Source organism: Populus alba, chromosome 8 (assembly GCF_005239225.2).
Source record: "Populus alba chromosome 8, ASM523922v2, whole genome shotgun sequence".
NCBI classification, from domain to species: Eukaryota; Viridiplantae; Streptophyta; class Magnoliopsida; order Malpighiales; family Salicaceae; genus Populus; species Populus alba.
In genome coordinates, this window is record NC_133291.1 from 1,932,917 (window position 1) to 1,960,770 (window position 27,854).

At 36.1% G+C, this 27,854-nt stretch overlaps 4 protein-coding genes across 4 annotated transcripts; all 4 read left to right on the forward strand.

Annotated features, from left to right (window-relative positions):
• The first annotated feature begins 5,712 nt into the window (after nucleotides 1-5,712).
• On the forward strand, nucleotides 5,713-10,610 carry LOC118060263 (LRR receptor-like serine/threonine-protein kinase EFR). Its single transcript, XM_035073450.2, has 3 exons — nucleotides 5,713-8,464; nucleotides 8,710-9,120; nucleotides 10,333-10,610. Exons 1-2 carry the CDS (start codon nucleotides 5,770-5,772, stop codon nucleotides 9,099-9,101), a joined length of 3,087 nt encoding a protein of 1,028 aa, XP_034929341.1. The 5' UTR covers nucleotides 5,713-5,769; the 3' UTR covers nucleotides 9,102-9,120; nucleotides 10,333-10,610.
• A 3,126-nt stretch (nucleotides 10,611-13,736) lies between these two features.
• Nucleotides 13,737-17,743, forward strand: LOC118060266 (LRR receptor-like serine/threonine-protein kinase EFR). Its single transcript, XM_035073453.2, has 3 exons — nucleotides 13,737-16,488; nucleotides 16,733-17,143; nucleotides 17,405-17,743. The coding sequence occupies exons 1-2, from the start codon at nucleotides 13,830-13,832 to the stop codon at nucleotides 17,116-17,118; spliced, it is 3,045 nt and encodes a 1,014-aa protein (XP_034929344.1). The 5' UTR covers nucleotides 13,737-13,829; the 3' UTR covers nucleotides 17,119-17,143; nucleotides 17,405-17,743.
• A 1,738-nt stretch (nucleotides 17,744-19,481) lies between these two features.
• Nucleotides 19,482-21,722, forward strand: LOC118060262 (stemmadenine O-acetyltransferase). Its single transcript, XM_035073449.2, has 2 exons — nucleotides 19,482-21,165; nucleotides 21,427-21,722. Exon 1 carries the CDS (start codon nucleotides 19,522-19,524, stop codon nucleotides 21,124-21,126), a length of 1,605 nt encoding a protein of 534 aa, XP_034929340.2. The 5' UTR covers nucleotides 19,482-19,521; the 3' UTR covers nucleotides 21,127-21,165; nucleotides 21,427-21,722.
• Nucleotides 21,723-23,408: 1,686 nt separating this feature from the next.
• LOC118060261 (limonoid 21-O-acetyltransferse) lies at nucleotides 23,409-27,235 on the forward strand. Its single transcript, XM_035073448.2, has 2 exons — nucleotides 23,409-24,837; nucleotides 26,832-27,235. The coding sequence occupies exons 1-2, from the start codon at nucleotides 23,606-23,608 to the stop codon at nucleotides 26,968-26,970; spliced, it is 1,371 nt and encodes a 456-aa protein (XP_034929339.1). The 5' UTR covers nucleotides 23,409-23,605; the 3' UTR covers nucleotides 26,971-27,235.
• The last annotated feature ends 619 nt before the right edge of the window (nucleotides 27,236-27,854 follow it).

Sequence of the window (27,854 nt, forward strand, 5' to 3'; positions counted from 1 at the left end):
CCAGGCCGACATATTCAAATGGAAACCCATCCGTTTGTTATTATGGAAACTGAAATGGACAATTCTAAGCAAATAACTGAGAAGCCCAGAACAAAGAAACCTGATAAGCCCATAAACAAAAGCCCAGCATCCACAAAAGAGAATAGAAAAGAGGTAAGAAACGGGCTAAAGGCCCAGCATGACAGTGACCAAATAAAAGTAGCGTCACCACAAAATTTAACCAGTGAATCACCCCCGTCAAACCTTAATTTGTTAAACAAAACAACAATCTCACATGTTCAAAATAAAATATTTTTGCATGGCGGATGAAACTATCTAATAAACTTGTCATGTACTTATGTATGGAAAGCCACTATTAATTTGAGATGTAATTTAAAAATTTTCACAGATAAATTATGAAAAGAATAAATCAAAATGACTTTACATGGTATTTCATAAAAGAAACACAAATCAACTTTTAAAAGATATATAGTATAATTTAGAATTCAAAGATCAAAAATTTTAACTTCTGATTAAATCAAGATTTTCATTAAATTTTGTAATAAGCTCCTGGTCTAAATCAAAAGTTGTTTCTAACCAAAAATATCCATGACTTTCTATAAATAAAGTTCTAAAACAAAAGCTGGAATTAATTTATAAAAAATCATACTAAACATAATCAAATTATTAATGATATAACCTTTTGTCTCCAACTCAAACCCAAGAACTCTCTAAAATGACTTTTAGGTTATGCTGTTTGTCAAAGTATTAAACAATGGGCTCTGTTTGATTTAATGGGCATTTGAAGTTTGTTTGAGCAGGCTTTGGTAGCTTATGGGCCTTCTAGATTTGTTTCCTTTGTTCTGTGCAAGTTTCCATTTCAGTCCACCCGCCCTTTTTTTTGCGTGGTTCTCCACCATGATTCTGCCGGTAAGCGTTCGCCCTCCTCCAATATAATTTACAAGAAAACATCAACCCAACTTACTCAGGCTCAGCAGTATAATGATAATTTAACCCAAATTTAATAGCTATTGGTTCAAATAATTTGAATGCGTGTTTTTTGTTTTTTGGATAGTTCTTTTATTTAATACATAATTTATAAGGTATAGATATTAACAAATTTAATTTTAAATTCGATCTACGAGGCACGCAGGCGAAGAGATTTGAGTCTCCTTCAGCGGCTGAACATCGCAATTGACGTGGCTAGTGCACTCGATTATTTGCACAACCATTGCCAGATTGCCGTTGTTCATTGCGATCTGAAGCCAAGCAATGTCCTTCTTGATGGTGACTTTGGATTAGCAAGGCTCCTCCCACAAGCTTCCCATCAGCTCTGTTTGGATCAGACAAGCACCACTGGTTTAAAAGGCACCGTTGGCTATGCAGCCCCGGGTAATATTAGAATAATCCTTCCATTATTTACCTTTCAGTTTACAATCTTGGTCTGACTTCATTTGATTTACATTGAAAGCTTCAATTTCTCTGCATTATATATGCATATCTAGAGCATGGATTTCCTTCTAAAGACCTACTGGCCATTTCTATGTTACATTGAGTTCGGAATGTTCAACTAAATATTTGACTTCTTACTGTCCATTTCACGACAAGTATTTGCAACCATTTTATCTGAACTGCAGAGTGTGGCCTTGGAAGTGAGGTGTCGCCTTATGGGGACGTGTACAGCTATGGCATCCTATTATTGGAGGTGTTTACCGGAGGGAGACCTACGGATGGCTTGTTTAAAGATGGCCTGAACCTGCATAACTTTGCTAAAACGGCTTTGCCAATCTTCTGGGACCGAAGTTGTGGACACAGTACTTGTAACAGAAGCTGAGGAAACGAGTGGCTCTAGTGCAGAGCCTCAACTTACTTTTTTTTGATAATCTAGGGTATCTGGATCAGCTTACGCGCACCACGATTAATTTCCGGACCCACTAAATATCCTGCAAGCCCAATAGATAAATAAGACATCGCGGGAATAACAGACATACACACTAAGACTTGAACCAGGATGTAAAGGCAAGGAAGCCCTTGCCATCACTGGGCTACAAGCCTTGGTGTGCAAAGCCTCAACTTACTTGTTGATGCTGATGGATGCATTGTGTATGTTAGTTATTTTTTATTAAATAATATTTATATTTATTATATTATTAAAATATTTTTTAATCAACTTTATTATTATTATTATCATTACTATTATTATATAAACAATGTTGAATATAAATATAAATATTATACAATACTCTAAATGGTGGGGGAATCATTGTTCCCCCACACACAAAGCACTCTGGATTACAACAGTAATCCACAATGCTTTCCTCTTTTTTTTTTTTCTTTTTTTTTCTGTATTTTTTCAACTTTCCCTCTTCTTTTTTTTGTTTTTTTTCAGCTTTTTTTTTTCAAAATTGCTTTCCTTTTTTTTCCAATTTTTTTCCTTTTTTCCATTTAATTTTCTTTTTAAAATGTTTTTTTTATTGATTTTACTTTTTAAATATTGAACTGCGTTAAAAATTCTGCTTTGTAATTTTTTTTCTTTAAAATACTGTGGATTGCTACGGTGTTTTTCCAATTAGTTTTTTCTATTTTATTTTTTTATTTTTCAAAATTATATTTGTTAAATTTTTTTATATTAAGTTGATTAAAAATTTAGTTTTGTAATTTTTTTCTTTAAAAGATTGTTGATTGTTACAGTGTTTCTCCGCATGGTTTTCTTTGTTTTTGTTTTTGTTTTCTCCGAAATTATTATTTTTTTATTATTTTTTTTAATATTGAGCTGGTTAAAAATTACAATTACAATATGTGAGGAAAACAATGTAACTTTCCTCGCAAATTACTATAGATTGCTACAGTGTTTTTTTTCATGTGGTTCTTTTTTCTGTTTTGTTATTTTTTTTTTCTAAAATTATCTTTGTCAATTTTATTTTTTAAATATTAAGCTGGTTAATAATTGCAATTACAAATAGATACAAGTTTTTCCTCACAAAAACACCATGGATTGATACAATTTTTCCTTACATGGTTTTTTTTCAGTTTCTTTTGTGTTTTTCTTTTTTGTAATATTTTTTTTAAAAATTATCTTCGTCGATTTTATTTTTTTTAATATCGAGTTGGTTAGAATTTAACTTTGTAATAAAGCTTAATCATGTGGGGAAAACACTGTAGCTTTCCTCACAAAACATTGTTTGAAAATTACTATTAAAAGTCATTATAAATAATGTTAAATCATGTGGGGAAGCACTGTAACTTTCATCACAAAACACCGTGAATTGCTACAGTGTTTCCAACATGATTTTTTGCCTTTTTTTGTTTTTTCTTTTAATATTTTTTTTCTAAAAATTATCTTTGTCGATTTAATATTTTTTTAATAGTAAGCCAATTAAGAATTTAGCTTTATAATTTTTTTCTTTAAAACACTGTCAATTATTGCAGTGTTTTCCCATATGATTTTTTTATTATTTTTTTCCAAAATTATCTTTGTTCATTTTTTTAAAATATTAAGTTGGTTAAGAATTATAATTACAATAAAGTTAAATCATGTAGGGAAAGCGTTATAGTTTTTCTTACAAAACACTAAGGATTGCTATAGTATTTATCTAAATGGTTTTTTATTTTATTTTATTGGGGAAAGCACTGTAGTTTTCCTCATAAAACATTTTCAATTGCTACAACGTTTTTCTTATAGGTTTTTTTCCTTCCAAAATTATCTTTGTTGTTTTTTTTAATATTAAGTTGGTAGAAAATTTAGCTTTGTATTTTTTTTTTGCTTTTTATTAACAGAAAAGCTAAATCATGTGGCAAAAACAATGTATCTTTCCTCCCAAAATATTATGGATTGCTACAAATTATTTTGTTTAGTCTCTAAGTTTTGATCACCAACATAACTTTTTTTCCCATCATGAAATATTAACTTCATCATATCTTTAGTTTCTATTACTTATCTAGCATTGATTCATAATTATAATACTATTAAAATATTTATTTTATAAATCCGCGGCAGCACGGGGCATACATCTCGTAAATATATAAACAATGTTGAAACGACCTTTTGTCCTATAATGATAAGATCTAAGGGCTTTCTGGGCTCAAAATTCTCCATCAAACGTTTGCTCATCCTTGCGGTCCTAACCCACTGTCTGAAGTCAATCTTAGCATCACACCCATCCTTTTCCTCTGTATCTGTATTAATAGCGCAGCACTGCCAACCACATGTTTCTCCATATATTCATGTCTAAAATGGAGCTACCACGCCTGTTTTTTCTCATAACGTGTTCATTTTTCTTGCTAATGATTCCATTCTTTTGAAGAGTTAAACTTTTTGAAAAGTACAGGGAAATTATTTCTTGGTTGCAAGTTGCAAGATATTAGAGTCCTGTAGTAGTAAAATTGTTTGGGGATACTATTTAAAAATGCATTTGCATTGATTTTATGTTCTATAATGATTAACAAAATAACTAAATTTGGTATTGCTGAAATTTTTATAACTTTTAAAGAATAAAATTTAAAAATTATAAATTATAATTTTTTTCTAGAAAATTTAAAACAAAACTGTGATTTATATTGTTCAACTAGCACTTTAAAATTTAAAATTAAAATTAAATACATACAAGGCACCACGCAAACCAACAGAGACCGAGTCGTGAGTCCTTATCCAAAGTTGAACAATATAAATCACAATTTTTGGGCCAAGTGGAAGACACGTGATAGTGATATTTAATACAATGAGGCCCAACATGGTGTCAGTGCCATTCTAATTTTAATGACAAGGGAAGCTCATATGCCCCAACATCCCCGACATGTGGATTAACTAAGAGCACATTCACCACCTTCATCTGCAAACAAATTTAACGATTGTACTACACGATTGAATGGTTATGCTTGCAATGCATGTTCGATCGAGTCTTGTTAATCCTGTTAGATTAAAAAATAATTTTTAAAATGTGTTAATTTAAAAAAATATTTGTTTATATTTTTTAAATTATTTAGATATATTAATATCAAAAATAATTTTTTAAAAACTAAAAATAATATTATTTTAATACATCTCTAAAATAAAATAAAATTGGGTATGACCAAGTTGACCCGACGGGTGAATCTAGCAAGACCCTATTGCAATCTAATGAATTTTATTTTTTATTTTTTACGAAAATGATATCATTTTGATTTGTTAAAAATAAAAATTGACTCGGATAATCAAGTCAAAACCCAGATCTTAAATTGAACTGGGTTTAAAAACTATGCTTGTGGACAATTATTTTAGAGACCAGGTTGGTCCTAGACTTCTTGCATATTCCTATCAACTGGAAGCACAATTTATCAAAAGCTTTGGTTTTTTTTAGCGATGCCCGAATCTGGTTCGATTAAATTCCTCACAGAAATATATAATTACTGAGCGTTTGCAAAACCTGCTATGCGGTTGCTGTGTGTCAAGGCAATACTTTAATGGGCTTTGATTTCATGGGATAAAAAAGGATAAACTTTTGTATCTTGTATTTGTTAAGTCGGGGCCTTCCAAATAAAGTTAAGTCGGGGCCTTCCAAATAAAAGGAAGACCACGTCAAGGAAAAAATATGTCAGAGTTAAGTTTACCCTATTTTTTCCACGTCATTAGTACTCTAATGGATTCACTTTTCTTGCTAATAATGATCATTAGTACTCTTAATGTATTCACTTTTCTTGCTAATAATGATCATTTTTCCCACGTCATTAGTACACTAATGAGTTTTCCTCTCGCCTTGTATTTGGATCTCACTTGCCGTGAAGCTAATATATTACATCTTCATGTTTACTTGAATGATCATGTCTAAAATGGAGATTCCAGGCTTGAGTTCAAACAAACCGTACTCACTTTTCTTGCTAATAATTCAATTCTCTATTGCTTCATGTTTACTTGTAGGAAATGAGACAGATAGACTCTCCCTGTTAGCCTTCAAGACTCAAATTAGTGATCCCCTTGGAAAATTGAGCTCGTGGAATGAATCCTTACACTTGTGTGAATGGTCAGGAGTTATCTGTGGAAGGAAGCATCGGAGGGTCGTAGAGCTTGACCTGCACTCTTCCCAGCTGGCAGGCAGCCTCTCTCCCCACATCGGCAACTTGAGTTTTCTCAGGATACTTAACCTGGAAATAAACAGCTTCAGCTATCTTATTCCACAGGAGCTAGGGCGTTTGTTTCGGATCCAGGAGTTGAGCCTCGGGAACAACACATTCAGTGGTGAAATCCCTGTCAACATCTCGCGCTGCACAAATCTCTTGAGCATTGAATTGGCGAGCAACAATCTCACAGGAAAGCTTCCAGCGGAATTTGGGTCACTGTCAAAGCTACAGGTACTTAATTTCCAACATAACCATCTGTTTGGTGAGATTCCACCTTCATATGGAAATCTCTCTGAACTTCAGATAATTCGTGGAGTGCGGAATAATTTGCAAGGAGGCATTCCCGACAGTATTGGGCAGCTAAAAAGACTAGCAGACTTTACATTTGGTGTTAATAGTTTGAGTGGTACGATCCCTTCCTCCATATACAATCTGTCATCCCTTGTTCGTTTCGGTGTACCAGTTAACCAACTTCATGGGAGTCTTCCTTCTGAGTTAGGCCTACTTCTTCCAAACCTTGAAACCTTTTTGATTCACAGCAACCAATTTGGAGGACTAATTCCAACTACCCTATCCAATGCCTCAAAAATTTCTAGTCTTCAACTTCATAACAACAGCTTCACTGGAAAAGTGCCTTCTTTAGCTGGCCTGCATAATCTACGGAACCTGTTACTTCATTTCAATAACCTTGGAAATAACAAGGATGACGACCTGGGTTTTCTCAATCCCCTTGCAAACACTACCAGTTTGGAAGTTTTGGCGATAAATGATAACCAGTTTGGAGGGGTGCTGCCTGAAATAGTAAGCAACTTCTCAACAAAGCTCAGAATATTGTTAGTCGGAGGAAATAACCTACGTGGAAGCATTCCAACTGAGATTGGTAACCTCTTCGGCCTGGAAATTTTGGGCTTCGAGTTGAATCAATTGAGTGGCATTATACCAAGTTCTATTGGAAAATTACAGCGTTTGGGAGTTTTTAATATGAATGGAAATAAAATATCAGGAGACATCCCATCTTCTCTGGGCAATATCACTTCCTTGCTAGAAGTTTATTTCTTTGCAAATAACTTACAAGGTAGAATCCCGTCAAGTCTTGGAAATTGCCAAAATTTGTTGATATTGCGTCTCGATCAAAACAATTTGAGTGGTTCTATACCAAAAGAAGTAGTTGGAATTTCATCATTGTCCCTGTATTTAGACTTGGCTGAAAATCAGTTGACAGGTCCCCTTCCCTCGGAAGTGGGTAAGCTGGTACATCTTGGAGGTTTGAACGTTTACAAAAACAGGTTATCTGGTGAAATTCCCGGAATTCTTAGCAGTTGTGTGAGTTTGGAGTATTTGAATTTGGGGGCCAACTTTTTCCAGGGCTCCATTCCTGAGTCTTTGAGTTCCTTGAGGGCCCTTCAAATTCTCAATCTCTCCCACAACAACTTGAGTGGAAAGATTCCCAAGTTTTTGGCAGAATTTAAGTTGCTGACAAGTTTGGATCTTTCATTTAATAACCTTGAAGGTGAGGTGCCTGTCCAAGGAGTCTTTGCTAGGGCGAGTGGATTTTCACTGTTGGGAAATAAAAAACTTTGTGGAGGAATGCCTCAGCTGAATCTGTCCGGATGCACATCCAAGAAGTCAAGAAAGCTGAAATCTTCTACCAAGATGAAATTGATAATTGCAATTCCTTGTGGCTTTGTTGGAATTATCTTGGTCGTCTCTTCAATGCTTTTCTTTTTCTTGAAAGAGAAGAAAAGTAGGCCAGCTTCAGGCTCCCCATGGGAGAGCACATTTCAGCGAGTAGCCTACGAAGACCTGCTTCAAGCAACCAATGGGTTCTCCCCTGCTAATTTAATTGGTGCGGGTAGTTTTGGATCTGTGTATAAGGGAATCCTCAGATCAGATGGAGCAGCTGTTGCAGTGAAAGTATTCAACCTGCTACGTGAAGGAGCATCCAAGAGTTTCATGGCGGAATGCGCAGCCTTGATAAACATCAGGCACCGAAATCTTGTAAAAGTTTTAACAGCGTGTTCTGGCATTGATTTTCAAGGTAATGACTTTAAAGCTCTAGTGTACGAGTTCATGGTGAAAGGGAGTCTAGAAGAGTGGTTGCATCCTGTTCAAATATCTGACGAGGCACACGAGAGAAGAGATTTGAGTCTCCTTCAGCGGCTGAACATCGCGATTGACGTGGCTAGTGCACTCGATTATTTACACAACCATTGCCAGATTGCCGTTGTTCATTGCGATCTGAAGCCAAGCAATGTCCTTCTTGATGGTGACATGACTGCTCATGTTGGCGACTTTGGATTAGCAAGGCTCCTCCCACAAGCTTCCCATCAGCTCGGTTTGGATCAGACAAGCTCCATTGGTTTAAAAGGCACCATTGGCTACGCAGCCCCGGGTAATATTAGAATTTTCCTTCCATTATTTACCTTTCAGTTTACAATCTTGGTCTGACTTCATTTGATTTACATTGAAAGCTTCAATTTCTCTGCATTATATATGCATATCTAGAGCATGTATTGCCTTCTAAAGACCTACTGGCCATTTCTATGTTACATTAAGTTTGGAATGTTCAACTAAATATTTGACTTCTTACTGTCCATTTCACGACAAGTATTTGCAACCATTTTATCTGAACTGCAGAGTATGGCCTTGGAAGCGAGGTGTCGCCTTATGGGGACGTGTACAGCTATGGCATCCTGTTATTGGAGGTGTTTACCGGAAGGAGACCTACGGATGGCTTGTTTAAAGACGGGCTGAACCTTCATAACTTTGCTAAAACGGCTTTGCCAATCTCTGTGGCCGAAGTGTTGGACCCAGTACTTGTAGCAGAAGCTGAGGAAACGAGCGGCGATGCCTCTCGTAGGATGAGCCATATTGGAAATCATATGGAGTGTCTTGCTGCTATTGTCAATGTTGGAGTGGCTTGTTCTGCAGAATTCCCAAGAGAACGCATGGAAATTAGCAGTGTTGCAGTTGAACTGCGTCGAATCAGGCACATTCTTCTGGGACCTCAGACTCATGGGGACCGCTAAATTATTGCTTCACCAGAAGGTAAATTTCCATCATTTGATTAGTACCTGGACAAGTAGAAAGGATGGCAGTGAGGAGGCAACCCTGTGTTGCACATTCTCGTTTCTGAGAGCTTCATGTTACACTCACAAAATACAAGCATATATGGGCATGCCTATCTCTTACAAGCTGGATTTTCTGCTTACACAGAATAAATAAGTTGCAGTATCTAAGAGAGCATTTACAGATGGTCCATTAATTTGTCAATATTAACTATGCCAAGAAATAATTAATGTAGTGCAGGTCTGTGATCAGGAGAACAGAGTGCCAATGAAATACTTGAGGATCCAAAGGAGAATAGATTCCAACATTTAAATATGTTGTCACATGAACTTGTTTTAAGTTTCAATATGTCACGGCCTGTTTTCAGTTTAGAGTGCCTTGCTAAACCCGGCATACTAGTATTGCCCAAGTTGTCGGGAGTCTAATAAATTGCCATATTTATTTCCTCTAGGTTTAGTTATACACAAGATCTAGTTAGTCTTAGAGATCCATGTTATGACTATAAAATTTATATCTTAAAATTATTGACATAATCTATTCATATTAGAAATAATTATTTTCTTATACCTATATTTTGTATAAAAATTCTTCCAATAGCCTACATATATTTTTATGTTATTAATGTTCATACATGATATGTAAGGGATATTTATTACTTATTAATGATATGCAAGATATATTTGTTCCTTATTAATATCATCAAGTAAAAATAACTCTTTTGTCTCTTCATTCCACCAAAACGATAATGTTTAAAGAGTATAAATATCTCTTGAATTATCCTAGTAAAAGATTTATTTTTTTCTATCCTACAAGCTTAAATATCTTAATTCTTAGAGCATTAATAACATAAAAACAACAATAAACACTCTTATTCTATGAATTTAAAGTTTTTTTTATTATTTATTACAATTATCATTTAAAGTTATTGACTATATTATTATAGGATTTGTAAATCCTATTGGTAAGGACTATTTGTAGATATTAAGACTTTTTTTTATTGATTTTGTACTTTTTAAGCTAAAAAAAATATTGAGATGAATATTTAATTAGGGAGTGTCCAAACATCAAATAACTTTATTCATTGATGAGTGTATTGAATTCTAGTACATCATTACTATCAATACATGCATAAGCTTTTCCATTAAAGGCTTGAAAAGGAGAAATTGAACGATTTACGTTTTGTTTTGCCAGGTCCCAAACAAGTAGGATTATTGGCGGGTGAAAAGGAGGCTATTCCTTCATTTTCTTTGAAACCTAACATTTTCTCGAACCAATTAAAATTGCACGGGACTTGGCATCATATAGTGATGTAGGTCAGTAGGTGGCTCAGAAAAGCCTTTATAGTTCTGAACAATTAGTCTGTGGATGTGGATTTGTTATCTATAGATCACAAAAAAAAAATCCTATCAGACTTGTTTATGGATCGATATAACAGAGTTAAGTAAAAAAAAGAAGATATGTTCACTTCAGACCAACAACTTGACATAAAAATGACATAATTTTCTATTCAACCGATAGATTAGACTTAGTTTTTATTAAATGATTCTATAATCTCAGTTTTATAGGAGGCCCGTCTAACTGTAACTAGCCATGGAAGACCCTTAAATTTCTCCCTTTTAAGAACTCACTCGTGGCTCTCTCTGTCACCTTCTTATTCAATTCAAAATATCTCTCTCAAAACCGAACCTTTCTGCATAGCATTGCTTAATCAAAACAAACAATATATTTGGCTTTCAACTTTGGTGTCCCCTACCGGCGCCTTTCATTGTTATGTGGGCAAAATGTGGGTATTTGAGCAATGCTCGAATCCTGTTCGATGAAATTCCTCACAGAATATTTCAACAGGGCGTGTCCAAATCACAATGCGGTGGTTGTCTCTTAAGGTCAATGACTTCTACAATCGAAAGATTTTTTATGCAGAGATTTTTCCTACCCAATGAACCCCACAATTGAAAAGAAGATTAGAAATGGAGGGTGTGAGTTACAGCAGTAATAATTCAACGTTTGCATTTTCACTTTGATTATAAGCTTAATTGTGAAGGTAAATCTCTTGTGTGCAATTATTTTAGAATACAACTAGATAAGTGACAAGCGAGATGTCATGGGCTTGCATAATTTTTTTAACATAAAAAAAGATGTCAAGTGAATACAAACATTCTTGAAAACACATACACAAAAAAAATTCTACATCATTAACTCGACTGAATTTAATAGCTTCGCTAATTTAATAATATAAAAAAAATAACAACATTAAATAAATTAAAAAAAGGCCAAGAAAACTCGATTTGAGCCTATACAAATTAGCATGCAAAATTTGTAATCTTTTGTGATAACGAGACAACCCAGTTCAAAGAAAATTAAATAAAATTAAGAAGTTTTATTATCAAATAACTCAATGTTGAAGAGCGAGATAATTCGTATTATTTTTAAAATTAGTGAAAAATCATATAAAAAGAATTTTTTTAAAAAAATAATGAAGCTCAATTAATCTCCAAATAAATAAATGCTAAATGATGAAACTAAAAAAAAATATGAACTTAGAAAAAGGAAGAAAAAAAAACTAAGCAAACCCAAACGAATCTTCTAAATTTATATTTATCTTTCAAACTCACAACTTGTGAAATCTTAGACCTAAGATTAATCAAGAATTTCAATTCTCAACCAACTTAATATTGAATGATGAAACCAGAAAAAATATGGATTTAATAAAATTTCCAAAGTAAAAAAAATATACAATTAAAAGAACAATAATCAAATCTAATAAGAAAAAAAATCTAAAGGTAGAAGAAATCATAAAAATTGGTTTTAAATATCATCTCAAATAAAACAAATAATAATTAGAACAATGAAGACTAAATCTGACGGGTGAAAAAACTAGAGGATGAAAATGAAAGAAAAATGTAATTTTATAAATTATTACAAATAAAATAAACATGCATCAAATATAAAGAAAAAACAAATTGGAGGGCTGCTTTGAAAATTTAAAGGATCAAACCGGAGGTTCGTTGATTACACGTGTCTCTTGAGAATGGAGGGGGCCACCAAAACGATTCAAATGACGCCCTAGAAGCAACTGTTTGAACACAAACCACCCCAAACATGCTTCCTATATAGTGCAACCTCAACCTACTTGCTGACGCGTAGTTATCTTTTTTTAAATAATATTTATATTTATTTTATTACTAAAATGCTACTCAATTAACTTGATTATTACTAAAAAAAATGCTAAAAAGATGAAAAAACTCCAAAATCCGAGTTCAAAAAACTTTGCTTTTAAGAGTGATGATATCATTTTACTGTGCTGATAAAATATGGAAAGACTTTTGTGTCCTTGTTCAATTAAAAAATGACTAATGTAATGAGTTATGAGGTTAAGATTATATTACCCCCTTAAAAACATGTTTAATGATTTTTATTTGAAAGGCTGAAATAGTAATTTTATTAGTCTAATCCATAATTTTGTGTCTTGATATATAAGTAACAATTTTTTTTAAAATATTTTCTTTCCTGTTTATTAGCATCCGTATTCTAAAATTTAGCTACCACGCATGACTTTTCGCATAATGTGATCAGTTTTCTTGCTAATGATTCAATTCTTTTGAAAAGTACAGGAAATTATTTCTTAGTTGCAACTTGCAAGATTTAAAGAGCAACTTGCAAAATTCTTTTGAAAAGTGCATTTGCATCGACTTTTTGTTCTATAATGATTAGATCTAAGGGCTTTCTGGGCTCAAAATTCTCCATCAAACGTTTGTTCATGCTTGCGGTCCTAACCCTTTGCCCGAAGTCAATCTTAGCAGTTACATCCATCCCTTTCCATCTATATTTGCGGACCTCACCCGGATTATTTTTTATATTTGTTTTATAACATATTCATTTCGTAGCTCAGTTGAGCCTAAGATAACATTTTTTTTTAGGGAACATATGAGCTATCTGATGTGTTTTTTTCTTAAAAAAAGAGAGGAAGGGGTGGATGAAGGCACACAACCCTGCCTTAGGCACATGAGCCTGGGATTTTTTTTGTAATAAACCATGATTCTTTTTTTGGCACTTTGTTTTTTTTTTTTTAATTTTTTTAATTTTTTTAAATTTTATTCTTTAATATTAATTTTTTATTGAATTTTATCATTCAATATTAAATTAATTATAAATTAATTTTTGTATTTTTTATCATATAATATATATATATATATATAAACAATTCAATTTAATAAAATTTGTAACCATAATTGCGGATTTGATAGGTTAAATAAAGTGAATTTGATATGTCTTTTTTTTTTTTGGTTTTTTTTTTAAACTTATCTAACCAACAAAATTGTATCAAGACAACTCCCATATCATCTAATTTAAAACTCAACCAAAACGGAGTAAAGCTGGTATTTTTCAAATTTAAAGTGTTGTATTGCGTTAATTACAATGCTAAGTAATATTTTATCGATCATATTATTAATTTTTTACAATCCAAAATTTTTTGGTCCAAGCTGCTACAAGACCTAAGGGCTTCGTGGGCTCCAGATTTTCCACCAAACTTTTGCTTATGCTTGCGGATCTAGCCTGTTGTCTGAAATCAATCTTAGCATTACATCCATCCTTTTCCTCTATATTTGTATCAATAGCGCAGCACTGCCAACCAGATGTTTCTCAATACTAAAGCTCTAAGTTTGCATTAAAAAAAGGAGCTGCGAGGAATGAGTTCATGCATATTGTGGCTGCTTTTTTTGCAAATAATACAACTCTCCATTTCTTTCTCATTACCTACGGGAGGAAATGAGACAGATAGACTGTCCCTGCTTGCTCTCAAGAGTCAAATTACAAACGATCCCGATGGTACGCTGAGCTCCTGGAATGAATCCTTGCACTTCTGCGAGTGGTCAGGAGTTATATGTGGAAAGAGGCATCGGAGAGTCGTAGAGATTGACCTCCACTCTGCCCAACTGGTCGGCAGCCTATCCCCACACATGGGCAACTTGAGTTTTCTCAGGATACTGAAACTGGAAAACAACAGGTTCAGCCATAACATCCCACAGGAACTGGGTCGTTTGTTTCGCCTACGGATTCTGAGCCTTGAGAACAATACATTCGATGGCAAAATCCCAGTCAACATTTCGCATTGCTCGAGCCTCTTGATCCTCTCTTTGTCGGGCAATAATCTTACTGGCAAACTTCCTATAGAGCTTGGATCGTTATCAAAGCTGCAGGTATTTTTTTTTCAATTTAACTATCTGGTTGGCGAGATACCATCTTCTTTTGGAAATTTATCAGCTATTATACAAATTTTTGGGGCGTCGAATAATTTGCAAGGAGGAATCCCCAATAGCATTGGCCAATTGAAAAGTTTAAAATCGTTCTCTTTTGGTGGAAATAATTTGACTGGTATGATCCCTCCCTCTATATACAATCTTTCTTCTCTCATGCGATTTGCGGTGCCAGTGAACCAACTCCGTGGGAATCTTCCTCCTGACTTAGGCCTAACTCTTCCAAACCTTGAAATTCTTCTAATGTCTTTCAACCGTTTCAGTGGGTCAATTCCACCAACGTTCTCCAATGCCTCGACTATAACTGTTATTGAACTCTCAAACAACAATCTCACTGGGAGAGTTCCCGATTTAGCAAGCCTGAGTAAGCTGCGATGGCTGATAGTTGATGTAAATTATCTTGGAAATGGTAATGATGATGACCTAAGTTTTCTCCCTCCCCTGGCAAACAAGACAAGTTTGGAAGAATTGTCCATAAATGATAACAATTTTGGAGGGTTGCTGCCTAAAATAATTAGCAACTTCTCAGAAAACCTGAAGAGAATGTCATTCGGAAGAAACCAAATACGTGGAAGTATTCCAAGTGGTATAGGAAATCTCAATGGCCTGGATACTTTGGGTTTGGAGATGAATCAATTGACTGGTGTTATTCCAAATTCTATTGGTAAATTACAAAACTTGGGTGTACTGGCTCTTAGTGGAAACAAAATCTCAGGGAACATTCCATCTTCTATGGGCAATATCACTTCCTTGCTCGAAGTTTATTTATTTGCAAATAACTTACAAGGTAGAATCCCATCAAGTCTTGGAAATTGCAAAAATTTGCTGATATTGCGTCTTGATCAAAACAATTTGAGTGGATCCATACCAAAAGAAGTAATTAGTATTCCATCCTCATCAATAATTTTAGTTCTATCTGAAAACCAGTTGACAGGTTCCCTTCCCCTGGAAGTGGGTAACTTAGTGAATCTTGGACGTTTCAATCTTTCTCATAACAGGTTATCTGGTGAGATCCCCGGAACACTTGGAAGCTGTGTGAGTTTGGAGTTTTTGTATATGGAGGGGAATCTTTTCCAAGGGCCGATTCCTGAGTCTTTGAGTTCCTTGAGGGCCCTTCAAATTCTCAATCTCTCCCACAACAACTTGAGTGGAAAGATTCCCAAGTTTTTGGCAGAATTTAAGTTGCTGACAAGTTTGGATCTTTCATTTAATAACCTTGAAGGTGAGGTGCCTGTCCAAGGAGTCTTTGCTAGGGCGAGTGGATTTTCACTGTTGGGAAATAAAAAACTTTGTGGAGGAATGCCTCAGCTGAATCTGTCCGGATGCACATCCAAGAAGTCAAGAAAGCTGAAATCTTCTACCAAGATGAAATTGATAATTGCAATTCCTTGTGGCTTTGTTGGAATTATCTTGGTCGTCTCTTCAATGCTTTTCTTTTTCTTGAAAGAGAAGAAAAGTAGGCCAGCTTCAGGCTCCCCATGGGAGAGCACAATTCAGCGAGTAGCCTACGAAGACCTGCTTCAAGCAACCAATGGGTTCTCCCCTGCTAATTTAATTGGTGCGGGTAGTTTTGGATCTGTGTATAAGGGAATCCTCAGATCAGATGGAGCAGCTGTTGCAGTGAAGGTATTCAACCTGCTACGGGAAGGAGCATCCAAGAGTTTCATGGCGGAATGCGCAGCCTTGATAAACATCAGGCACCGAAATCTTGTAAAGGTTTTAACAGCGTGTTCTGGCATTGATTTTCAAGGTAATGACTTTAAAGCTCTAGTTTACGAGTTCATGGTGAACGGGAGTCTAGAAGAGTGGTTACATCCTGACGAGGCACACGAGAGAAGAGATTTGAGTCTCCTTCAGCGGCTGAACATCGCAATTGACGTGGCTAGTGCACTCGATTATTTACACAACCATTGCCAGATTGCCGTTGTTCATTGCGATCTGAAGCCAAGCAATGTCCTTCTTGATGGTGACATGACTGCTCGTGTTGGCGACTTTGGATTAGCGAGGCTCCTCCCACAAGCTTCCCATCAGCTCGGTTTGGATCAGACAAGCTCCATTGGTTTAAAAGGCACCATTGGCTACGCAGCCCCGGGTAATATTAGAATTTTCCTTCCATTGTTTACCTTTCAGTTTACAATCTTGGTCTGACTTCATTTGATTTACATTGAAAGCTTCAATTTCTCTGCATTATATATGCATATCTAGAGCATGTATTGCCTTCTAAAGACTACTGGCCATTTCTATGTTACATTAAGTTTGGAATGTTCAACTAAATATTTGACTTCTTACTGTCCATTTCACGACAAGTATTTGCAACCATTTTATCTGAACTGCAGAGTATGGCCTTGGAAGCGAGGTGTCGCCTTATGGGGACGTGTACAGCTATGGCATCCTGTTATTGGAGGTGTTTACCGGAAGGAGACCTACGGATGGCTTGTTTAAAGACGGGCTGAACCTTCATAACTTTGCTAAAACGGCTTTGCCAATCTCTGTGGCCGAAGTGTTGGACCCAGTACTTGTAGCAGAAGCTGAGGAAACGAGCGGCGATGCCTCTCGTAGGATGAGCCATACTGGAAATCATATGGAGTGTCTTGCTGCTATTGTCAAGTTTGGAGTGGCTTGTTCTGCAGAATTCCCAAGAGAACGCATGGAAATTAGCAGTGTTGCAGTTGAACTGCGTCGAATCAGGCACCTTCTTCTGGGACCTCAGACTCATGGGTAGCGCTAAATTATTGCTGCACCAGAAGGTAAATTTCCATCATTTGATTAGTACCTCGACAAGTAGAAAGGATGGCAGTGAGGAGGCAACCCTGTATTGCACATTCTCGTTTCTGAGAGCTTCATGTTACACTCACAAAATACAAGCATATATGGGCATGTCTATCTCTTACAAGCTGGATTTTCTGCTTACACAGCATAAATAAGTTGCAGTATCTAAGAGATCATTTACAGATGGTCCAGTAATTTGTCAATATTAACTATGCCAAGAAATAATTAATGTATTGTAGGTCTGTGATCGGGAGATCAGAGTGCCAATGAAATTCTTGAGATCCAAAGGAGAATAGATGCCAACATCTAAATGGTTGAAGAATTGGAATAAGACTTCCCTCGTGGGTTTCACAAGAACTTGTTTTAAGTTTCAAAATGTCACTGCTTGCTTTCAGTTTAGAGTGCCTTGCTGGTATGTTAGTCTTTCAACTGAATAATTTTTTAGATGAGATATAAAAGTAAGAAAAACATCTCTTATACTTGATCAATTCACAAGCATTAAGGCTCTTCGAGTTGTTCAGATTTATGTTAGTATAGAAGTTGAACTATATATTATTTGAATCCTAATTATTTTTCAATTCAATTTTCCTTGCAGTAAAATTACAAGATAAAGTGTTGTAGTAATATTTATTTCAAAAATTGAGAGTAATTAAGAATTTAAATTAAACATTTCATTTTTTTATTATTATTTTAGCTTTAGGATAGGAAGTTTATAATAAATCTTATTTTATCAAAAAATCAGACATTGTTGCAAGTTTATAAAAATTATACAAGTTTTGGTTTAAGCATTTTTATAGGTGTAGATTTATTACTATTATTGTTTAAACACAGCATGAACAATAAACATATATATGATTATAATAATTATGACAACTTATAAATTAGATTGTAATAAGGGAATTAAATTATTAAATAATTGATTATACACGAGTAGTCTAAAGACTAAAATTGTGTTCCTCCACTACACGGGGAGATACAACTGGCAGATATTACCATACAGAAATTAACAAGACAACGAAACGGACATGCATGCATTTCTACTATTGTTTGAGAATTTTAACATAACTCGGGGGCGGGGCGGGGCGGGGCGGCGCCGGAGGGCATACGCACACAACTACCTTGAACTGGCGAATTTAATTAGCATTGATCTGTGCCAGGTTTTTGACAGAATCTTGAAGCTCTCATTAAAACAAAACAGGTAAATCGGATGGGATTAGAGGCATGGCATTTAGTTTGATGTTGACTATCCATGTCTTGCATTTGCTGCTCTGGTCTTGCACAAGTACAATGGCCATTATTTTTTGAAGGCATAGCTACCTAACCAACAATATCACTTATTAGCATTTATAATAATTTTACTTGATTTGTATCAAATAACCGCCCAATTTAAGAGAAAACTAAAACCGTAAGGTGGAAAGCAGTGCTGAAGGCAAAAACATGATACTCCTTAACTAGCTGGAACTACCAGAATCATTTGGGCAACTCATGATTCTGATTAGCCTGGATGCAAGCGTTTCTGGGATTCCATGCCTGGATGCAAGATTTTTCCCATATCAGACATGTCTGGGAGCCAGACATCAGATGATCAATGGCGTTTCTTATTCTGAAACATGGTTAGAAATTCTCGGAACAGAGAAAGTTAGAGAGGACGTTAACTAACCAGTGTATAGATAGAATAAATTTTATGAATAAGCAATCAACGATTTGCTTCAGTGATTATTTAGGTTAATGGAGTGGCTTCGTGACTAATTTTTCCTCCCATTTAATCCCATGAGGTTTCGAATTTGTTTTTAACTTGTGCTAAGAGCTAAATTATTAACTTTTATCCCCATATTATCATTTTGAATTTAACTGGGATTTTCCTACTCGATTCGACAAGGGAGAGATTAAAATGAGGATGTTATCTTTTTGACAGATCGGAAAAATTCATCTCCGTAAACTCTGGAAGGAAAATGGCATAACCCCGGCCAGGCCAGGAAGAGAGAAAACAGAGTGTCAAAGAGACCACTCGGATATGTTACAGAGTATCCAAAAAACAAAGTATAACGAATATTGAAAGATACTAAAATAATTAATTATTGGTTAAATGGAACTAATAAATCATTAGAAATCAACTCTGCTGGTGTATTATTGGTCCCAATACATCATCGTAAAAAGGACACCGAGCATAAATGTTCTGACGGGTTTTTAAATGCATTTTCCTACCCAGCATTGATTAAAAAGTTAAAATGTTAGGTAAAATTGAAATATGAGTTATGCTATATATTTTTAAAAAGCCCTTTCACAAACTCATTCAAATCCAAAAATTTCAGCTATAATTAGTTAAGAGATTTATGTTTTTGAATCTTTTATATATATGTTATGCCATACAGAGAATAGTCTACCAATACAACATTTTAGCACATATCTTAGAAGAATTAATGGCCGCGCATATACACACCAAATTACCTTGTTTCGATTTAGTTTTAATTATATTTGTTTAAGGAAAAAAAAAAGTAACTTTAAACTGTCTGCACGCTTCTACCTCTATATAAAGCACCACGTTGTTCTGGCTATTTCAACAAATAAGTGCCTAGCCACTCGTAATTCAATTCGGCAAAAAAAGAGTCTTGTGAAAATGAAGGTGGAAGTTCACATCGTTTCAAGAGAACTCATCAAACCATCTTCACCAACAGTTCAGAATAAGAAACCCCACAAACTCTCCCTTTTAGATCAGCTCACTCCCGCAACTTATTCAACAGTTATTTTCTTCTACCACATGCACGATGTCAATTCCGATGATATCACAAGAACCAGAATTGATCACTGCAAGAAATCTCTCTCAGAGACCCTCAACATCTTCTACCCTTTCTCTGGAAGGGTAAGGGATAACCTTTTCATTGATTCTTTCAACGAAGGTGTTCCGTACATTGAAGCCCGAGTTAATTGCCGCATGTCCGATTTCTTGAAACACAGTGAAATTGAGTCGTTGAATCGCTTGCTTCCATGCCAACCCTTTGCAAAGGAAGATGTGGAAGCACCTCCAGTAGCACTTCAAATGAACGTGTTTACTTGTGGAGGAATGGCAGTAGCCGGTGCTGCTTCGCACAAGATCGTGGATGGAGCAACAAGCAAGGCTCTCTTCTCGACCTGGGCATCTGTAACTCGAGGAGATTGCAATAGTATTAAACAACCTGATCTCGAACAGGCATCCCTCTTCTTTCCACCAAGAAATTCAATTCCACAGAACCATGTATCTCTAATGGAAACCTTGTGGTTCACAAAAGGAAATTACATTACAAGAAGATTTGTATTTAGTGCCAAAGCGATAGCCACGTTAAGGGCTATGGCCACAGCTGGCAGGCCCGACGCAAAGACATCAAGAATTCAAGCGTTGACATGTTTCATCTGGAAATCTTTTATGGCTGCTTCAAGGGCAATATCAGGTTCACCAAAACCATCCATTTTGGTTGAAGCAGTCGATCTCCGGTCTCGAACAAAGCCGCCCATGTCTTATGATTCCATTGGGAATGCCTTTTGGTGGGCAACAGCGCTTGTTAACCCCATGGGAACAAATACAGAGTTGCCTGAATTAGCAAACATGTTGAATGGGGTCACTGCACTCTTTGATAGTGATTACACAGAAACTCTTCAAGGTGAGGATGGGTTTGAAACCATGTCTGAATACTGCAATCAGCTAGAAGAGTTATTTTCTCTCGAAAAGCCGGACATATTTGCATTTACTTGCTGGTCTTATTTTGGTTTCACTAAGACCAACTTTGGATGGGGAGAGCCCTCTTGGGTCGGTCTCATGGGAAAAGTTGGCCCTGCATTCAGAAATCTCACTGTTCTTATTGAAACCAGAGATAGAAAAGGGATCGAGGCATGGGTCACCTTGGATGAGGAAAGAATGACCATGCTGGAACGTGATCCTGAATTCCTGGCTTTTGCATCTCCAGATCCCAAGATTTCAAGCCTGTGATGTCCTTTCCTCTCGTAATCCTATCTCTCTAAGTGACAGGTACAATAATTAATTATATTTCCTTAATCAGTGCTTCTTGAGGATCTAATTACAAAGAATTTGTAATTCACGATACTCTCCAGAACTAGATTATTGCCATGTTGGTTTCTTGCCTTGTTCGTTCTGTTTGCGACAAGCAAATTAGTGAATGATTCAGAACCTCCCGTGTAGTACTATGAGCAGTGCTGTGTTAGCTTGAATTTCTGTTACTATATTATCTTCTAACCAGGTATTAACTCGGGATTCCATGTCTTAATGCAGGAATTGAACAAATTGTCGATTCGATTTGAATCTTTGCCTTTTCAATCGGAGCTGTATGTTCACCGCCCTGGTTTGTTAAGTTATCTCTGCTCCTGCAGACAAATTTGTGCTTGTCGTCTATTCTCTTTATAGTATTATTTGTTTTTTTAATAAATCTTTATATCATAGCAGCATCATTTGCGTCAGTCGTGATAGGATCGCTTTAATGATAATTTATTATTTTCGTCATTTCTTGGGCTGAGTTTAAATAATAGTTTTGTGAATCATTGCTCTTTAAAATAAAAATATATTAGTCATTTTTGTTTCTAATAATATAAATTATTCCTAGTATATTACTTAATAATTTAAATTATCAAGTTGAGTTGTTTTTTAATATAGTATAGAGCTAAAAATATAAAAATTATTCTTAAAGATATCAAATTAAATTATTTTTTAATATAATATTTGAATTACGATGACCCAACAATTTCACTGCTCACATTCACTCTTGTAATTAATAACATAAGCAAAGTGAATTTATTACCTCATCTCTCTCTCCAAGTTGTGGGCACGTCAGCAGCATTGTCCATCGGATTCTTGGAACAGGATAGGAAGAGAGAGTAAGCTTGATGAGAGTTTCCTTTTTCTTTTCTTTTCTTTTTTCTTTTTTTTTTTTTTTAACTCGGGCCATTTTGTTCCGAAGTTGGGCTGCTATAACTATTGACATGGGCCCAAGTAATTTTTTATTTTCCGAGGAAGAAATCGCGCTAGGAAGGAGGTTTCGTGTTCTTGTGCTTACAAAATCGCGCTAAAAATTCCAAGAAATACCATGACACGTGGTGAATTTATTATACGAATGGATATAGTTTACTATAAATTATTACAGTGAATTTACATTTATGTCCCTTCATGAAAAAGTTGGAAGGCTATAAATTATAATACAAGAGGGAGGGTATTTTGGTTTTTTATGCTGATTTATTTGTCATTAAAATATTAAACGTTGGTGTTATTGTCTCTTTTAGATTATTTTATATAGTGAAAATATTTTTTTATTTTCAAGGTCAAAAAAATTTAAATATATTGATCAATTTTTTTTATTTTGCCAAAACTTTAAAATAAGTAAAATAATTCCTTGCCCTTAGACAAAATAGCTTATATGCATTTGAAGATGTTTTGGTATTGTCATATTAATTTATTTGTTATTTCTAGAGTTATGGAAGATTTTTTAGTAATTTAATATTTATTTTTAATATTAAATTTTAAAAACTTATTTGCGTTTGTTTTTTACGTGCCAACGTATATATTAATAACGAATATTCTGGACAATTGCGTGCTACGCCACTGTTATTCAAAAATGAGTTATCATATACTATTTTTTATCATATACTATTTTTTCAATTTTTAACGACGATGACGATTATGTTATTTGTAAGTATTTTGCAGATAATCATGATAAATGATCGTAGTGAAGGCGAAGTGCATTAATCACATCTGTGGCTTTTTAAAGATATTTACTTGGGGGGCTCAACGACTTCGTACGAACTCCGAATTTAAGCATTTCTCTGCTAATAATGAGACTCCCTCCTCCCTAGACTATGTACTAGCTTAATAGCTCCATCCTTGAAATGGCTGTTGATTAGCTAGCAGCATTGATGTTCAAGACGGGTTCTTAAATGAGTCTCCAACTAACCTCATAGCACATTTATTATCCCCTGTTACTATAAATATTTTTCATTATATGTATATAAAATAACAACCTGGTTAAAAACTTTAATGTTAGGCCAATGTTCCATGTTAAAAAGATTAATGTTAAGCAACTATAGGTTATCTGTAGATCTATGATTTACGTAGTAATAATTTTTTGTTTCCATGAATAATGTCCATGCAGCAATTTATCTCGACAATGTTTTTTTTTATTATTTAAATCTTAGTATTTAAAAATTCATTAAATTTTAATTAATCTGATCGAGCCGGTCCACTGTAAAAGTAAAGCTTTCCAATAATATTATGCTCTGTGTACAGAACTCAAAATTTTATTTTAAAAGTAACAAGAGCGTAACCAATTTAATTTCTCTGACAATTAATCATGCACATTTCTTGTCTCTATATTAAGAACCACATGATTCTGCCTTGCTGCATCAACTAAGTGCCCAAACGAAACACTCCTGAATTCAATTTTTGGCATCACGAATCTGGTGAAATGGTGAGGATAGATATCGAGATTGTTTCAAGAGAAAACATCAAACCTTCTTCACCAATAGTTCAGCATAAAAAACCCTACAAACTATCCCTTTTAGACCAGCTTACTCCCACAACTTACTCCTCCATTATTTTCTTCTATCCAAACACGAACGGTGTCAATTCCAATAGCATCACAAAAACCAGAACTGATCACTTGAAGAAATCTCTCTCAGAGACTCTTGATATCTACTACCCTTTATCTGGAAGGGTAAAGGATAACCTTTTCATTGATTCTTTCAATGAAGGAGTTCCATCCATTGAAGCCCGAGTTAATTGTCCATTGTTCGATTTCCTTAAACACTTCGAGATTGAGTCGTTGAACCATTTCCTTCCCTTCCAACCCTATTCCAAGGAAGACATGAATGCACCTTTGATGTCAATACAAGTGAGCAGGTTTACTTGTGGAGGAATGGCAGTGGGTTTTGCTGCTTCACACAAGCTCGTGGACGGAGCAACATTTAAGGCTTTCCTTACAGCTTTGACTTTTATATCCCGAGGTGATTGCAATGATGTTAAACAGCCTGCTTTCGAACAGGCATCGCTCCTTTTTCCACCCAGAAATTCACTTCCACAAAACCATTTATCACTAATGGAAACCTTGTGGTTCACGGAAGGAAATTACATTACAAGAAGGTTTGTCTTTAATCCAAAAGCGATAGCCATGTTAAGGGCCAAGGCCAAAGCTGGCAGGCCTGATGCTAAGCCAACAAGAATTCAAACGTTGACGTGTTTCGTTTGGAAATGTTGTATGGCCGCTTCAAAGGTCATATCAGGTTCACCAAAACCATCCATTTTGGTGGAAGCGGTCGATCTGCGGTCGCGGACAAAGCCGCCCATCTCTGACACTTCCACTGGGAATGTCTTTTGGTGGGCAACTGCACTTGTTAACCCCATGGGCACAAAAACAGAGTTGCCTGAATTGGTCAACAAATTGAATGAAGCCACTGCACTCTTTGATAGTGATAACTACACACAAACCCTACAAGGTGAAGAAGGGTTTAAAACCATGTCTGAATACTGTAACCAGCTAGAAGAGTTATTTTCTCTTGAAAAGCCAGATATATTTGCAGTTACTAGCTGGTGTAATTCTGGTTTCACAAAGACCAACTTTGGATGGGGAGAGCCCATCTGGGCTGGTCACATGGGAAAGGCCGGCTCTGCTTTCAAAAACCTCACCATGTTCATTGAGACCAAAGTGATGGGGCGGAATCCGGGACCGGTGATGTACTGATCATTGCTCATCGGAGGGGTAAGCACACTGAGACACAATATTTAACGTGGTTCGGCAAATTGCCTACATCCACGGGAGAGGTTCATTTTATTTAGAGATAGAGAAAGAATACAACACATGGAGGAGGATCACATCCACTCAACTCCCATCTCTCATTGCTACATGGGGCAGCAGCTGCTTAAGGCAGCAGGGCTGCTGATGGCAGCCCTTCTCTTTCTTTCTCTCTTCTTCTCTTTACATGTCTCACAACTCTCACACTTTGCTCTCTAAGATCATGCCTCTTTTATAGGCATCAATGGCAGCTCCTCTTGCTCCTTTGTCATCAATGGTGGCTGCCAAACTCATCTCTTCTTCAACAATGGTGGCTGCCAACTTCTTCTCTTCTTCAACAATGGTGGCTACCAAAGTCAAGGTTGGTGGTTGCCACCAACAAGCCTCCTTCTTTGACAATGTCAACATAATTGGCAATATTCCAACAATCACCCCCTTTGCCATTTATGTGGGCAATTGTCATCTTGCTTCTTCAGCACACGCTCTCTGGAGCGTTCTGAAATGAGCTCCTTTCATGGCTCTCACACCTTCTCTAAGGTGTCTCCGTTTGTCGTTATGCGACGGTCTAAACTAGGGCTCCTATCATGGCCCATAGTTTGGCACATATAATTGGATAAACATGTGCACCTTCTTCTTCTTCATCTCCATCGACCACCATGATGACCTTTAGATGCCTCCTGATCGGGCAATCTCTTTTTAATAATTCACCACTGTCCTTTTCGATCTCAAATCTCAAAGATCGGACCGTATCATTGCATCCGGAATGATCAAATTAGCTAGAAACATGTATTGAATCGTCCAAATCGCACTTCAGACGGCTAATATTTGATCAAAACAATTCTGGCCTGATCAACGGCTCAGATTCAATCTCAGATCCGGTTGCACGTAGGATCAACTACACTGGATCCTATACCTCGGCTCGCGGCTCGGCTCGGCTCGGCTCCAACTCAGCTTGGCTCCACTCGGCTCAGCTTGGCTCGGCTCGCGGCGGATGACATGGCAGGTGGGTCCCGCTATGCTGACATGTTAGTTGACTAGTCAATTGACTTGCTGACTGTGTATGTGATGTCATCATTGCATCATGATGACGTCATCCTTTGCATGGCACTGTTCATGAAACGTCACTGTTCATGTCTACTGTTCACATGGGTCGGGTCAACTCATCCGGGTGAAGAAGACGCGTGGGGCGCGTTGGCGCGCGTGGGTAGACGCCTTACCGGAGAGTGATGGAGAGTGCGGCCATGTCCGACGTCCGATTTTGACGCTGTTTTCACCAGTGGCTTCGTATCGTCCGCCTCTACACGGTGGGATGGTCAAAACACAATTTTGACAACTTTCATTTTGAGCAAAGATCAAACACCACTTTAAACCAAAAAGCTCTGATACCATTTGATGGGGCGGAATCCGGGACCGGTGATGTACTGATCATTGCTCATCGGAGGGGTAAGCACACTGAGACACAATATTTAACGTGGTTCGGCAAATTGCCTACATCCACGGGAGAGGTTCATTTTATTTAGAGATAGAGAAAGAATACAACACATGGAGGAGGATCACATCCACTCAACTCCCATCTCTCATTGCTACATGGGGCAGCAGCTGCTTAAGGCAGCAGGGCTGCTGATGGCAGCCCTTCTCTTTCTTTCTCTCTTCTTCTCTTTACATGTCTCACAACTCTCACACTTTGCTCTCTAAGATCATGCCTCTTTTATAGGCATCAATGGCAGCTCCTCTTGCTCCTTTGTCATCAATGGTGGCTGCCAAACTCATCTCTTCTTCAACAATGGTGGCTGCCAACTTCTTCTCTTCTTCAACAATGGTGGCTACCAAAGTCAAGGTTGGTGGTTGCCACCAACAAGCCTCCTTCTTTGACAATGTCAACATAATTGGCAATATTCCAACACAAAGATGGTAAAGGCATTGAGGCATGGGTCACCTTAGATGAGGAAAGAATGACCATCCTGGAACGTGATCCTGAGTTCCTGGCTTTTGCATCTCCAAATCCCAAGATTTCTCCCCTCAATATCATCTCTGTGTTATAATGATAATTATCATGATCAGTTGCTTGGTTGGCTAGAAATTAAAGAACGTTAAGCCCTCCTACATTAATTAATTATCAGCATCACTGACTTGTTAAGTTAAATTTGATGCTTGAAAATAAAATCGTGTTGTCTGTTATTATTAAAAATTGATGTTGAGATAATTCGATTATATTTCTCAACCAAGCTATTTTCTTTTTCTTTTTACAATTATATAAAAGCACCCCCTGTTTTTTCTGATTTATATCAATCAACAGCCTCCATAACTACTAGAGAAAATTAAATTAAGTAGAGAAATATAAAATCTCTAACAAATAAGCTTCCATGGACACTGAGGGGGGCTAGCTCTACCTCACTGATTCAAAGTCATGACATGGTTACGCTGGCATGCACCATGCATTCACTTCTGATTTCTGCTTTCAGGAACTCGAAGTTGAAGCCCTAGGCCTTCCTTTTTTGGTCATTTATGAGCTAGATTTACTGGTTTCCTCCCACGTGATACTGTATTTTCATGTCAGGCACAGGTGTCCAGAATGGGTAATTTAGCATTAATATTCACGGTTGCGATCTTAAATGGATTGCCACCTAACCAGCCATCTACACCCCGTATTATCTTTTTCTTATAATTTCTTAGTATTCTTAAACCAGATGTTCTATCGATATTCTTAACCTAATATTCAATTGGGAATTTGAAAAAAAAAACATGGAATTAATTTGGTTTGATACGATTAATCGAGGGAATTAATTAGATTTTGGTTTGATTTTTAATTTTTTTTTAAAAATAACATTGATCCCGGGCTAACATTGTTTTTATGCTATCAACTATATAAACATCTGGTTTTTAAGTACTAATTAAGTAATCAAATTAATTAATCTGGAGATGATGT

Bases quoted from the DNA above. Each gene is read 5' to 3' on its own strand.
- LOC118060263 (XM_035073450.2), top strand. From the start codon at position 5,770: ATGATCATGTCTAAAATGGAGATTCCAGGCTTGAGTTCAAACAAACCG. The intron at 8,465-8,709 runs GTAATATTAGAA...TCTGAACTGCAG, and splicing joins CATTGGCTACGCAGCCCCGG to AGTATGGCCTTGGAAGCGAG.
- LOC118060266 (XM_035073453.2), top strand. From the start codon at position 13,830: ATGAGTTCATGCATATTGTGGCTGCTTTTTTTGCAAATAATACAACTC. The intron at 16,489-16,732 runs GTAATATTAGAA...TCTGAACTGCAG, and splicing joins CATTGGCTACGCAGCCCCGG to AGTATGGCCTTGGAAGCGAG.
- LOC118060262 (XM_035073449.2), top strand. From the start codon at position 19,522: ATGTTATGCCATACAGAGAATAGTCTACCAATACAACATTTTAGCACA.
- LOC118060261 (XM_035073448.2), top strand. From the start codon at position 23,606: ATGGTGAGGATAGATATCGAGATTGTTTCAAGAGAAAACATCAAACCT. The intron at 24,838-26,831 runs CAAAGTGATGGG...AATATTCCAACA, and splicing joins CTCACCATGTTCATTGAGAC to CAAAGATGGTAAAGGCATTG.